This window comes from Zeugodacus cucurbitae, chromosome 2 (assembly GCF_028554725.1).
Source record: "Zeugodacus cucurbitae isolate PBARC_wt_2022May chromosome 2, idZeuCucr1.2, whole genome shotgun sequence".
In the NCBI taxonomy this organism is placed as follows: Eukaryota; Metazoa; Arthropoda; class Insecta; order Diptera; family Tephritidae; genus Zeugodacus; species Zeugodacus cucurbitae.
In genome coordinates this window covers 24,807,755-24,820,599 of record NC_071667.1, presented here as the reverse complement: position 1 = coordinate 24,820,599, position 12,845 = coordinate 24,807,755, and the positions used below count along the sequence as shown (strand labels likewise).

At 38.2% G+C, this 12,845-nt stretch overlaps 2 protein-coding genes across 4 annotated transcripts in view; both read left to right on the top strand.

Moving 5' to 3' along the window:
* The window catches only part of LOC105217799 (lachesin), a 329,292-nt gene that overhangs the window by 96,800 nt on the left and 219,647 nt on the right, over positions 1–12,845 (top strand). The window lies entirely within an intron of this gene.
* LOC105213186 (fatty acyl-CoA reductase wat) overlaps positions 1–12,845 on the top strand; it is a 113,204-nt gene that overhangs the window by 96,296 nt on the left and 4,063 nt on the right. Inside the window, exons 3-4 of the mRNA XM_029040908.2 lie at positions 4,258–4,391; positions 10,540–10,614. Coding sequence (XP_028896741.1) covers positions 4,258–4,391; positions 10,540–10,614 — 209 coding nt within the window. The remainder of the gene's footprint in view (positions 1–4,257; positions 4,392–10,539; positions 10,615–12,845) is intronic.

The window sequence follows — 12,845 nt, the reverse complement described above, 5'->3', positions numbered from 1 at the left end:
TTTAAAAACAAGACACAGCAACATAAAAGCGCAGCTTTTATGAGAAAAGTCGTCGAAGCATTATTTCCGAAGCACGATCCGATTTTATACATTGAACGACAAAACGAAGCGGCTGAATCACCGCCCTTAATTACGGAAGAAGAAATATTGGCCATAGCGAAAAAAATTAAGAGCAACAAAGCACCTGGGATAGACGGCATACCTAACAGGGTTCTAAAGGAAGCTATAACTTCAAGACCTGCCCTTTTTGTCAAAATGTATAACGCATGTATAAAAGAAGGGGTGTTCCCCGACCCTTGGAAAGTTCAGCGCTTAGTTCTACTTCCTAAACCGAAGAAACCACCAGAAGATCCTTCATCATATCGACCACTGTGCATGCTCGATACAATGGGAAAGGTGTTCGAAAATATAATAAGAAACCGCTTGGATTCAGCAATCCAAAAAGCCGGCGGACTCTCAGAAACACAATACGGCTTTATAAAACAGAAGTCCACTATTGACGCATTGAAAGAAGTCGTCGACACAGCAAAATGTGCGGTAAGTGGCAAACGATGGAAAGGTGGGACAAAAAAATATTGTGCGCTGATTACCCTGGATGTGAAGAATGCTTTCAACTCAGCGAGATGGGCAAACATAATAAAAGCCCTATATGATATACGCGCCCCTCAATACCTCATAAAAATAATAATGAGTTATTTTGAAAATAGAAGGCTGATATTCGACACGGACGAAGGCGCGAAGAGCTACTGTGTTACGAGCGGAGTACCGCAAGGATCGGTTTTAGGCCCCCTTTTATGGAATCTAATGTATGACGGGGTGCTGAAAATACCACAACCAAAAACTTTGAAATTAATCGCATATGCCGACGACCTTATTGTAGTAGCAGTGGCTAAGCACATAGCTGACCTCCGCATCAAATGCAATGATTGTATAAATGGTCTACGACAATGGTTCTCTTCCATGAGTTTGCAACTGGCTGAGCACAAAACGGAAGTATTGCTCATAAGCACCAGAAAAATTGAAGAAAGAATAACCCTAACTATTGGGGATTGTGAGATTACCTCACAGCCACAGTTGAAGTATCTAGGGGTAATAATAGACTCTAAGCTTAAATTCAAGGAGCACTTGGCGTACACATCAAATAAAGCAAATAAGATTTATAACGCCCTATCGAGGATGATGGCAAATAAAGGGTGCGTGCGCTCCAGCCGGCGTTTTCTAATTGCAAAAGCTATGAGATCCGTAATATTGTATGCGGTCCCAATATGGGCCCAGGCGCTAGACGTAAAAGCGTATATCAGACCAATTAATGTAGTACATCGACTATCAGCAATAAGAGTAATAAGTGCTTCCAGAACTATATCCAGCGAAGCAGCTGAAGTATTGGCAAGTATGCCGCCCATAGACATCCAGGGTGATGCATTCGCAAGATTAAGCGAACTATCAAAACCCACAGTATCAAAAAAGAGAGAAGAGAGAGTTAAAAGTATAACAATGTGGCAGCAGCGGTGGCAAACCTCAACCAAAGGACGGTGGACTCACAGACTTATCCCTGACATCCAGTCATGGATAAATAGACAGCATGGGGACCTGAACTTTCATCTGACCCAAATATTAAGTGGTCATGGGTGCTTTAGAAGCTATCTCCACAAATTCCATCACGACGATAGTCCGTATTGTCCGATGTGTACGGAGTCCATAGAAGACTCCGATCACGTACTTTTTCACTGCCCTCGCTTTTTGAACGTAAGGGACAGGCTGAAAAGTGAACTTGGGGGTAGTCTTACGGTGGAAAACTTGACTGCACTTATGTGCCAGTCCCCAAATAAGTGGAAAGCTGTTAGCGAAGCGGCAGCTTCAATTATGACAGAACTGAGACATGTACAACAGGTTAGGCGTCTGTCTGTCCGTGCCATAGAGGAGACCTAAATTGTCTTGTCACTCCCACGAAGTAATACTTAAACCGGTGGTTCCGTGGGAGAGTCTTGAGTTGGGAGTAGGTTAGGTTTAGTGGATTAAAGTTCCGCACTCCGGCTTTCGATGCTTCCCCCTACTATAAAAAAAAAAAAAAAAAAAAATATGTATGCATGTATAAAATGCATATAGGAGCAATAAAGATATCACGTATTTTATGTAAATCGGTGCCATTAATTATTTATGAATTACTAGTATCAAATAATAATCTATTTATTAGTTAGTTAATACTTAAAAAATGCATATGAGTATGTGTGTGGGTGTGTAATATCCCTATCAAGTGCTGCAGTCAAATTTAAATGCTAATAATAATAATTATGCAATCAAGGAGCTACAGTTATTTCGAGAATTATGTAAAGGGGTTTTCAATAAGCGTGGTAAAAAAGAAAAAGTTTCTTTAAATAAAACAAAAACGGTTTGGGATATCAATTAAATTCTTTATTCCTGCGAAAGTACATTCGATGGCATTATGTATGGAACTCGATATCTTTTGCATGACCACCACGGGCACGCTTGTAGAAGTCCAGACACTGGAGCCAATTTTCGACGATCGCCCGATGCTGTTGGAATTTCACGTTTGATATTCGTACGAAGTTCATCAATCGTCGCTGGCTTATTGGCATAGACCATAGACTTGATGTAGCCCCACAAGAAATAGTTTAACGGTGTCAAATCGCACGACCCAGGCGGGCAACTCACTGGGCCAATTCGTGAGATAACGCGTTCACCGAACTTGTTTTTCAATAAATCGATTGTGACATTCGCTGTGTGGCTTATGGCGCCGTCATGTGAGAACCACATATTGTCCAAGTTCATATCATCCAATTCGTGCCAAAAATATTCGGTTATCATTGAGCGGTAGGGATTACCATTCATAGTAACGTGTCGGTCTTGTTCATCACGGAAGAAGTACGACCCAATGACGCCATAATCCGCATCAAACCTTATTTTTTTCGTGATGCAATGGTGACTCATGGAATACGTGTGGATTGCTGCTTGACCAATAACATAGCCATTTAGCCAGAAATGAGCCTCATCGCTACGTCCTACGTATCGCTCTTAATGTTGGATCCGCGGTCTCCAAATTTCGATAGTAAATATTAATAATTTCGACTCGTTGTTGGATCGTATATCTTTCATGATGAAATTGACATTACTGAAGAGAAATGTCAAAAGATCGGAAAAAATATGCCGTCGTTTGCTATCCCTTTTGAAAAACCCTTTAAATGTACACATGTATGTATGTATTTGAGCTTTGTTGCGGAGTATATATTCTTGGTGTTACAAATCCGTGTGCACTCCGGTTATTTTAAAGCAACTTAAATGACAGCGAAGGGTTCATTCTCACAATCTTTTAAATGAGAAGTCTCAATTTGATCACCACACTATGACTTCAATACTTTCCAATAGCCATGATTTATTACTGTCAAATAAACAACCATTCATGAAGAGAGTTCTAAGTAGATTTAGTTACGCTACTATATTAGCTGAAAATTTATTTATTCTGATTGTACCTGATTTCAGAATACCCACTATAGAAAATTTGAATATTCTACAGTTTTACCCAGGTCAGTCATTAATTTTCTGAAGACCCATTGCTGGAAACCAAGTTTCTTTATATCACATTGCTCTCAATTGCTCTCAACAGATTTCATTATCATTTCATGAAATTTTCATATGATTTTGGTGCGCTTAGCTTATGAATTGTAAAACTTTCCTACAAAATATATTTTCTGACGGTTCGGTATGTAAGCTAGATATTCAATCGTATAAGCAGCTTGCTCTCCACCTGATAATGAGGCGTATATGGTTCCCCAATTTTATTTACCGAAGAATAATTATGGGAACACATTTTCTAGATTGACAAAAATTACAACATAGTTCTCTGAAGAATCACAATGTTTGCGGTGGCTTTTTTAGCATCATCATTTTAATAATACTCAAGAGGCAATCTACGTTTATTTTTGTCTAACTAGCATATAGAACTGATGAGTGGTATCGCTTTAAAGCGATGATTCTAATCTTCACTTTCAGATAAAGTTAAGGTTTGAGAGATTTTATGGGTTTCCAAAGCTCAGGTAGTGTGTTTGGTTCAAGTCAGAATCGAACAAACGAAAACTTAAATAATACAAGACTCGATTGATAGTTATTGAAAATTAGTCTGAAAGAGTTCCGGTGATGAAATTTATGCGATATGAAAATTTGTTTGGAGTTCTGGACCATTTGCTTATTCTTATTCTTTCTTTGAAATATTCTTTAATTTCCGTTCATTCTTTATTTCAGATCTTTGCAAATATTTGATTCCAAGCAACATATCAAACTTCAAGATAAAGAACAGTTACCAACTCAAGTAGAAATGAACAACAACATAAAGGAATTCTCCAGTATAGAGGATCAGTTTATTACGCCTGCCTTAGGTAAGTAGCAAGAAACCGATTATTTATACCAAAGATAAAAATTAAATAACAGAAACAACAACAGCTAGCAATTTGTGTGAGCAAGTGAAATGTAAATTTGATAGACTTAAGCGTATTGTGTGCGGGTTAATATGAACGACACTTGCCGCCAACAACAACACTGTGACATTGTTGACAGTTTGTAGAAGAGGGAATGACGGAAAAAGCAACTACACACAACAATAACAACAACAACATTGTCAACAATGTATTACTGCTTATGGAATAACAAATGAAAATATGTTGTCTATTGTATAAAAATTTTTAGTGTATAAAATTACTACAGCAACAACAAAACCCACAACAATAACTACAATGTTAATGGCTGGTGACAATAACTTCAACATCGCTGATGGCTGTTTTCGTCGAAAAAGCGCGCTTAGCTTTCGTACCGCGTTTCCCCCTTCTTACGAACTAACTCTCGCTTTTGAGTGATAAATGATGAGACAGCACAGCGACAATGGGTGAGAAAACAACAAAAACGCACACACAAAAAGAACGCCAAAATAATAAACATGATGTAGTTGGCGTAAAATCTGTCTGAACTTTCAAGTTGTCGAAAAATATGAAGTGTCGCAAAAATGAACTGAGGTCTGAGTAAATGCGCTCAAAAAATGTACCAAAAATTCAGATTTTCAGACTGATGTACTCATATTTTCTGGCTGACATTTGACAGGCTGCTGAAAACTAACGGAGTTTATTTGGTTTTGTTGCATGAAGTGTGAAGCTGATGTGATGAAGGGGTGCTGACGGTATTTAAAATGTTCTTGAATTGAGTGCCGTGAGCGAGAGTTTGTTTTGGAATTTAATTAAGTTTTTTATTTACTAAAATGTAAGTTTGAGTATAAATCGCTTTGAGTTTGAGTGCTTATAATATCTATGCTGAGTTCATTTTTTAATTATTTTTTAATTCCAACTGTGAATTGAGTTACCAATAACTGAGCCCAACTTAATTTGATATTTGTGTTTATTAAGATTCGAGTGAGTTTAATGAAAGATATGAACTGAGTTTTCTAAAGTTTATCTCAGAATTTGAGTTAAGATTTGAGTGGGGCTTTTGTGTAGGCCAAGTATGAGTTTCAAATGAATTTCAATTAAGTATTAACAAGCAAGGAAAGACTATGTTCGTGTGCAAATTCCCTGAATAAGATTAAAATATCTGAGGGATTTATATAATATTTTTCATGTTCGATAATCAGGGGCTTGAAAAGTTATATTCCGATTTCGAAAATTTCCACTACAGATGATATACAGTATTTGTGTAAAGTTTTATTCCGTTATATTCAATTCAAGTGTATACATTATAAAGAGGAATCAGATGGAAAGTAGTTGTGGTTGTGAGCCGCCCATTTTCCATCCGAGTTATCAGGGTGGCTACGCTGGCAAGGTCATGTTGTCCGCATGGACGAAAACACTCCAGCTTTGAAAGTGTACGATGCAGTAGCCGCTGATAGAAGTCGCGGGAGAGGCAGGCTTCCACGCCATTGGAAATACTAGGTGGAGAGCGAAAGAGAGGAATGGCGCTCTAAAATCGATTCGGCTGTACGGTTTCTACGCCAATTACCTACATACATATAACCCAATATCTAACTTGTTTAGTTTTATGACTTACAAACAACCGTTATGTGAACGAAACTACAGTACTCTATTTATACAAATGTATGTCACTCACATTTCAGTTTTTGATGATTTAAACTGATGTTTTCGGTTTGAATTACAAGTAGAGTTTCAATTTTATGTATATTGTGAGTCTGAAATGAGTGTAAACGCATTTAATATCCATGCTATTGAGCATTTGTTGAGTTTAACTCAAGTTTTGGCTCACTTTTTTTTGGAGAATGTATTTCATGCGCCATTTTAATTTGATTGGTGATTTATGACTTTGAGTTCAATTATGGAGTTAAACCTTTTGAGTATTAAAATTGTGCTTAAGTGAAACTTTGAGTGTAAATAAAGTATGAGTTTAAATTGAAGTTTATCTGTAAAATTCTAGCTTAACTAAATATTTAGTTGTATGGAGATTTCGAGTTTAATTAAATTAGGTAAATAAATTCAGTTTAAGGCTGGAGTGGATATTTAAATATTTTCTTATTTAAGTGAAAATTCAGTTATAAATTTGAGTGTAACTCGAACATGAATAATGTTCACACTTTCAGTATTATTTTTTAGTTAAGTTATTTAAGATCAGACTTAAGCTTTAGCTCAATTATACCTGTATACTTTATACGTGAGTTTGAGTGAATATTTGAGTTTGAGGGAGACGATATAATTGATTTTATTTATTATTAAGTGAATATTTCGATATAAATTTGTTACCTAGTTAAAGCTATGTTTAATAATTTGAGCGAAAAGCATTCCGATTTATTTTCAATTCTTTAAAGTGATGAATTAGCGATACATACATATGTACATGTCTGCAAAAAATTAATAAAATCCGTTGTGAATTCGTTTAAATATTTCCATTAATAAAAATCGACGCTTCGACGCGTCGAAAAACTAATAAAACCACAGAAGCGTCAGCGGGTGCAACCCTGAGGACATACGCATATGTATATGTATACTAATGTATGCACAACAACAACAAACGGCAACAAACAAAAAATTCTCACTCAGCTGAATTGCTGCGCCATTGTTATGCACATCCTCGGCGCTCGAGTGTGTCGCCGCAGCGAAGCTTCGAAGCTTTACCCACTCCAAGCTAACCTCTCAGCTGGCAACGTCGAGTGGACGGCTTGGAGAGTACTCGAAATGCATTAAGCCAATTAGCATAGGCAAACACAAAAGCACACTTCAAGCAACAGCGACAGAGTACAACAAAAGCAACAATAGCAACAACAGCAACACTAGCAACAACAATAAAAACTATGTTTGCAATGAGAACCGCAACATTTATGATAACCAAAATGCAACAACAACAATTGGCAACATACATATATGAATGTATTTATCTAGTGCCTGCATGTGGCAACGCTGGCATGCAGATTCGCATGTGTTAGCTGTTGTTATTGTAATTGTTGGCATAACCTACTGTGCTTTGCGCCCGCATTTGACGTTGTTAGCGCTGGTTATCTGGCCGATTGCGGCTGCCCGCCAACTGCAGACAGTCTGCATGTGCTTTGTTTTTGTTTCTGTTTCTAGTTAGACAAGGCCACTCGCCGATATGCTCGGCTGTCGGCTGCCGGTTGAATGGATGGCTGCTGCAATTGCACCGTTAACATGTGTACGCCATTGTCGTTGCTGATGCGCTCAATGTGATTGCTGATTGACTGAAGCTGGAGCTTTTCATTGTTATTGCTACTGTTGGGCTCTTTTACCTTATTGGCGTTGTTGTTGTCGTTGTTATTGCTGTTGTGGCTACTTGTAATTTCGCTGATGTTTGCAAACAAATGCGGAAATATAAGCGCGTGTGTGTGAGTGTGCCGCACCAAAGCGTTTGTTACATTGTAATTGCCGTTGTTGTTGTTGCTTGTGTTGCTGTTGTTAGTGTTATTTGGCAGCTAAGCAGCTGTGGCGCGTTATAATGCTAATTTCAAGTGTCTGCATGCAGCACATACGCCACGGCATGTGGCAAACGTTGATGGCATCGCGAAACTGCCAAAATGCGACGTTTTTGTTGTTGTAACCAAACGCGTTTGTACTCGTACAGCAGCGCATGTGTTTGTGATTAACGGTATCGCTGGTTCGCAACAACCTGCATTAGGCGTGGCTTAGCGGCGACAATAACACTGCAGGAAACAGCGCTAATCGGGATCTTTTGCGCGTACGGGAGAGTCTCAGCCAGTTGTTGATTGATGCAATTGAGTTTCCCACTTTCTGGCGCAAGGACCATCTCCTTCTCCGCTTCCCAATTGTGCATTAGCATGATATACATTGGTGCAAAATCTTATGGCGTTATTGAATGGAGCTGCAAGAGCTTGGCCGATAGAAGTTTGGTGTCCATCTGACATTCAGCCAATAAAGCTGACTGTAGAGATGACAAAAGATTCGAAAGAACAATCAATTTTGAAGAGGGTAAAAGAACCGGGGGATTCCAAAACCTTTCCATTTCGTTCCCGGACAAGTGTTTATATGGCATCCGATCGCACAATTGGCTCTACTTTGTTTGAAATGTAAGTGACATATATTCATATTTCCTGCAATTCTTGTCTGAGAAATAACTTAGTTCGAGTCCCGATTTTCCCGAGATTTCGATGAAATGAAATAATTGGTTCTGTTAAATGTGGACTCCAATACGCTTGAGAGATCAGACTATATAATTGGGGTTACTCCCATTCGCCTCACAGCTAAACTGGCCTAAAAATTACTTAGTTCCTACTCAGTCGAGATTTGTCGAAAAATTTCTGCAAATCTTTAGCATATAATTGGTTCTGTTTAAATTTGGTTACGAAGCGTCTAAAAGCCCTAGAATATAGGGATTAAAGCAAGATTGGGTCACAATCCTCCTGCGATTTCTGTAGAACCCCTTCAAGAACCCCTTCAAGAGTATGCTTTGGCAACATCAAAATCTTCATATGACTGTTCGGTCTCCTCGAAGGTACTCTTTTTTTAACCCTAAAACAATGTAAATTGCGGTCGAAACCATACCGTGTGTAAACCCCATAAGCTGTTACAGATAATTTGCACGTAAGGCGTTCGAGGACCTACAAGAGATTCAGCTGCTCAGTGCGAACTCTTGCTCTTATGGTCTTAATATACAGCAATGACAACAGTGAATGTGCGTCGTCGGTATTTACGTACAGTTAAAGCAATATCAACAGCAACTGCTACATCAACAACAACAGCGTCAATATTTGTTGTAAATATTTGTCAACAAACGCTTTGGCCACTTACAATTTACGGTGTCATCATGATGACAATAATGAATAAACGTCAGAGTGTCAGCCAAACCAGACGAAATTGCACACACGAGCAGATGGCGCGGCGGAGGGTGTATGCACTTGCGTGAGCATTGTAAGCGTGCAAAAAAAAATCGCCACTTTCGATGTCAAGTTTGTCAATTTTACTCATTCAAGCAGTCAATCAGCGGACAGATTTAATGCCGCTCATATTACGCGACTCGGAACCCAGCAGTAAATTGGAATATGGCTCGAGCGTATTGTGATTAACTTGTTTCATGGGAATGATGACAGTCGCGATGCAATCAGAATTATTGATTCTACATCAGTCTGTATTATTGCAATACGACATTGGTTGGGCTTGCAGCTTAAGGATCAATAACTGACTTGATCCAATTCTGTGCTGTCGGGGAATGAAAACGTCGAAGGCCCTTCGAACATATATCTCTGACCTAAAGGAACGAGTCCGATATGTTTAACTGTACATTCTGAGATAAATTCCAAACCCAACCAAGAAGGGCTTGTCACCTTTGAGAGTATTAACGAATAAGCGCTGAACCCTTCTACACTGTTTAAAATTGGGCTTTCGCAAGGAAAACCTTGAGCAATTATCTGGGAGGAAAGCTAAGAGCTATAATTTCAACTACGTCCATTAGTGGTAGTCTCTCTATGAAACTTGGGTAAACAAATGCAGATCTATCAAAAATCTTGTCGTAGGGACCCCTGTTTGCACTAGTTTGAAGGTAATTAGGAAGACAATAATATAGGACCAGTGTAAGCTGGACCTTATTGATCCACTGAAGTACAGTCAAGTAGATTCCGAACACTGTATGAATCTGTTCGGCGCTCTTACATCATGGCGTCATGTAATTACGCGCAGACGCAGTGGGCGCATTCGAGCAAAATTCAAGCACAGCTCAGCGCTTTTGCTGTTTGATTACTTATTTGCGTCGTCCAAAATGCGCATTCATAATGAATCATCGGTGGAGGGATGGCGAGTGACGGCTGGCGGCTGCGGCATTGGCGATAGCTAGGCACTTGCATAATTTTACGAGTATCTCGAAAGTGTCATTAAGTTGCTGCGCATTTTTTGTCGCAGTCTTCTACATATGAGTATCACATATGACTATAAAGTATGGGTGTATGTGTGTCTGAGCGTCGGCAGAAGCGTGAATTTTCGCTTGCTAGCCAATTTATTCTTTAATATTAATTGCTGACTATACTAAATAATTCTTTTATTTAATTTATGCTACGAATTTGTTCTTCTCTTGCAGATGAGTCGCCAATACAGACATTTTACAAGGATAAGGGTGTGTTTCTCACCGGTGGTACGGGTTTCTTTGGCAAAAGTAAGTATTGCGTTTGGATGAAAATAAGTGTACTTCGATTCGAAACAATTAAAAACTCAATAAACGATGTACTATTATGTTCGGCATTAGATAAGTCAAACTGCAATTTTAATATTGAAAAGTCCCAGAAAATTGCGTAATATCTTCAAAGTTTCCAAACTGGAGATTCATTACAGATGTGGGTTCTACCACAATTTTCCTTTTCAGAGCTAAGCAGTGTACCACTGGGCATGAGTTCTGAGTCGTAACTATCTTCAACACTCTTCGTTAGCATTAAATCCTTTATGCATAAACTCAACGAACTCATTGTTAACTAACTGTAGTCTACTTAGAATGATGTTTAATGTCTGAAAGTGAATAAAGCGCTGAAAGCCTAAGGACCCGAAATGTCAGTTCTTCAGTTGAGCTTCGGGAGTCAGCAACATAAGCTCGAAGCTACTAAGCTGTCCTACCAAGTATATTATCTTATATATAGATGTATGTATGTATCTATCAAAGAAGGCGAACCATACAAAACTACTTATAATACATTATAAATATCCTATTTAATGACAGTTACGTTCCTTTCATATAAAGTCAGTACACAAACGTCTGATTCGGTTAACATAAGTTGTTCCTGAAACATCATCAAGTGTTTTGGAAGTTCGCATTACCTCGAGAAAGCCAAATTAGTTCAGGAATCCGAATTTTCTCAAATCAGATCAGTGGTCGGCACGAAAAAAATTGTGATTGTGTAAGTAAGCACAAAATAATGAATACCCAGTGAGAACTCTGTAGCCGGACATTTTAAGAATGTTTTTCATGTTTTCATAAAACATGCATTTTAACATTAATTAAAACAAATATATTAGGTCATAAAAGTCTTAACTTTACTGTTTTTAAACAGCTTAAACCCATAAATATTATACATAACATCAAAACAGTAAGGCATTTCGCACAGGGCACTTAAACAAAGTGCCATAGTCATGCGCGATGTTCATTCGTTGCTGGTTCGACAACGACTGAATGATAGAGCGTAAGCGTACGTGTGATGTGATGTCGGCACAATTGTGCCAAGCAGTGCGACTACTGATTCATACTCACAATTACATTGATCTACATATGTTAAAGTTCAAAGATATTTACTATATTAGGTCTATGTTTGAGTAAATTGGAAATTCGGAATTCCAATTAAAACTCGTATCGTGTGGTTTATTATCGTGATACCAGTTATGCATAGCTTTCTCAAGTGCCTGTTGACATAGTTCAGTTCAAAAGACAGCGGCTACACTGGCTAGAGGTACCTGCAGAGTGGGCGCTCAAAGCCGAGCCGAGCGCAACGCTGATTAATACGAGAAAAAAGCTTCAAAGCTATGCGATAAGAATTTCAGACAAAATTGAACAGATAGCGCAGCGTGGAAGCTAACCGAAGCCGAGCGTTAAGCTGATCAGCGTGAGAAAAACAGCTTTGAAGTGTTTGTGTCGGCGCCGAAATACGCTAAAACGTATTTATTCACTTGATTGAAGTGATTATACGCTATTTATATATATATCATTATATTTTTAATTTTAATTAAAAATAAAAAATAATTAACTTAAAATATTAATTATTAATATATTTAATTTGTAATTATATAGTATTTTTTAAAATGCTCCAATTTTCTTTTAACTTTGGATTCAACCTGATTGACGCATATGCATTAAATTTTTTTTACGATGATACGAATACATCTGTAAATATTAAAGAACAAGAGTACGCATGTTCTTCTATAATAACAAATTACTCGTTAGATTCAGCGCGAAACTCTCGCATCCACTCTGTGGTAACTAAAATTGATCACCGCTGCTCGAAATCAGGTTTGCGCTCGACTCCGAATGGACTAAAACACTCCAGATTTGAAAGTTTTCGATGCAGTACCCGCTGGTGGAAGCGGAGAAAGAGGAAGACTACCACTCCGTTAGAAGGATCAGAGGGAGAGCGACTTAGTTTCTCTTAGTATTTCCAATTGGCGCCAAATAGCAAGAATGAGGAATGAGTGCCGCGCTATGTTGATAGTCGCGTAATATATAAGACACATACCTTTTCTGCTGCATGTCATCGTAATAACAGATATAGCAAATGGAAGGAGGCGTATACATTTGTTCTCATTGTTCTTTTTATAAAGAAAACTGTTTCGAAATAAGTTATAAAATAGTAATAACAAATATTTTGCTTTATGTCGAAGCATTTTAGCAGAAAATTATTTACAGTT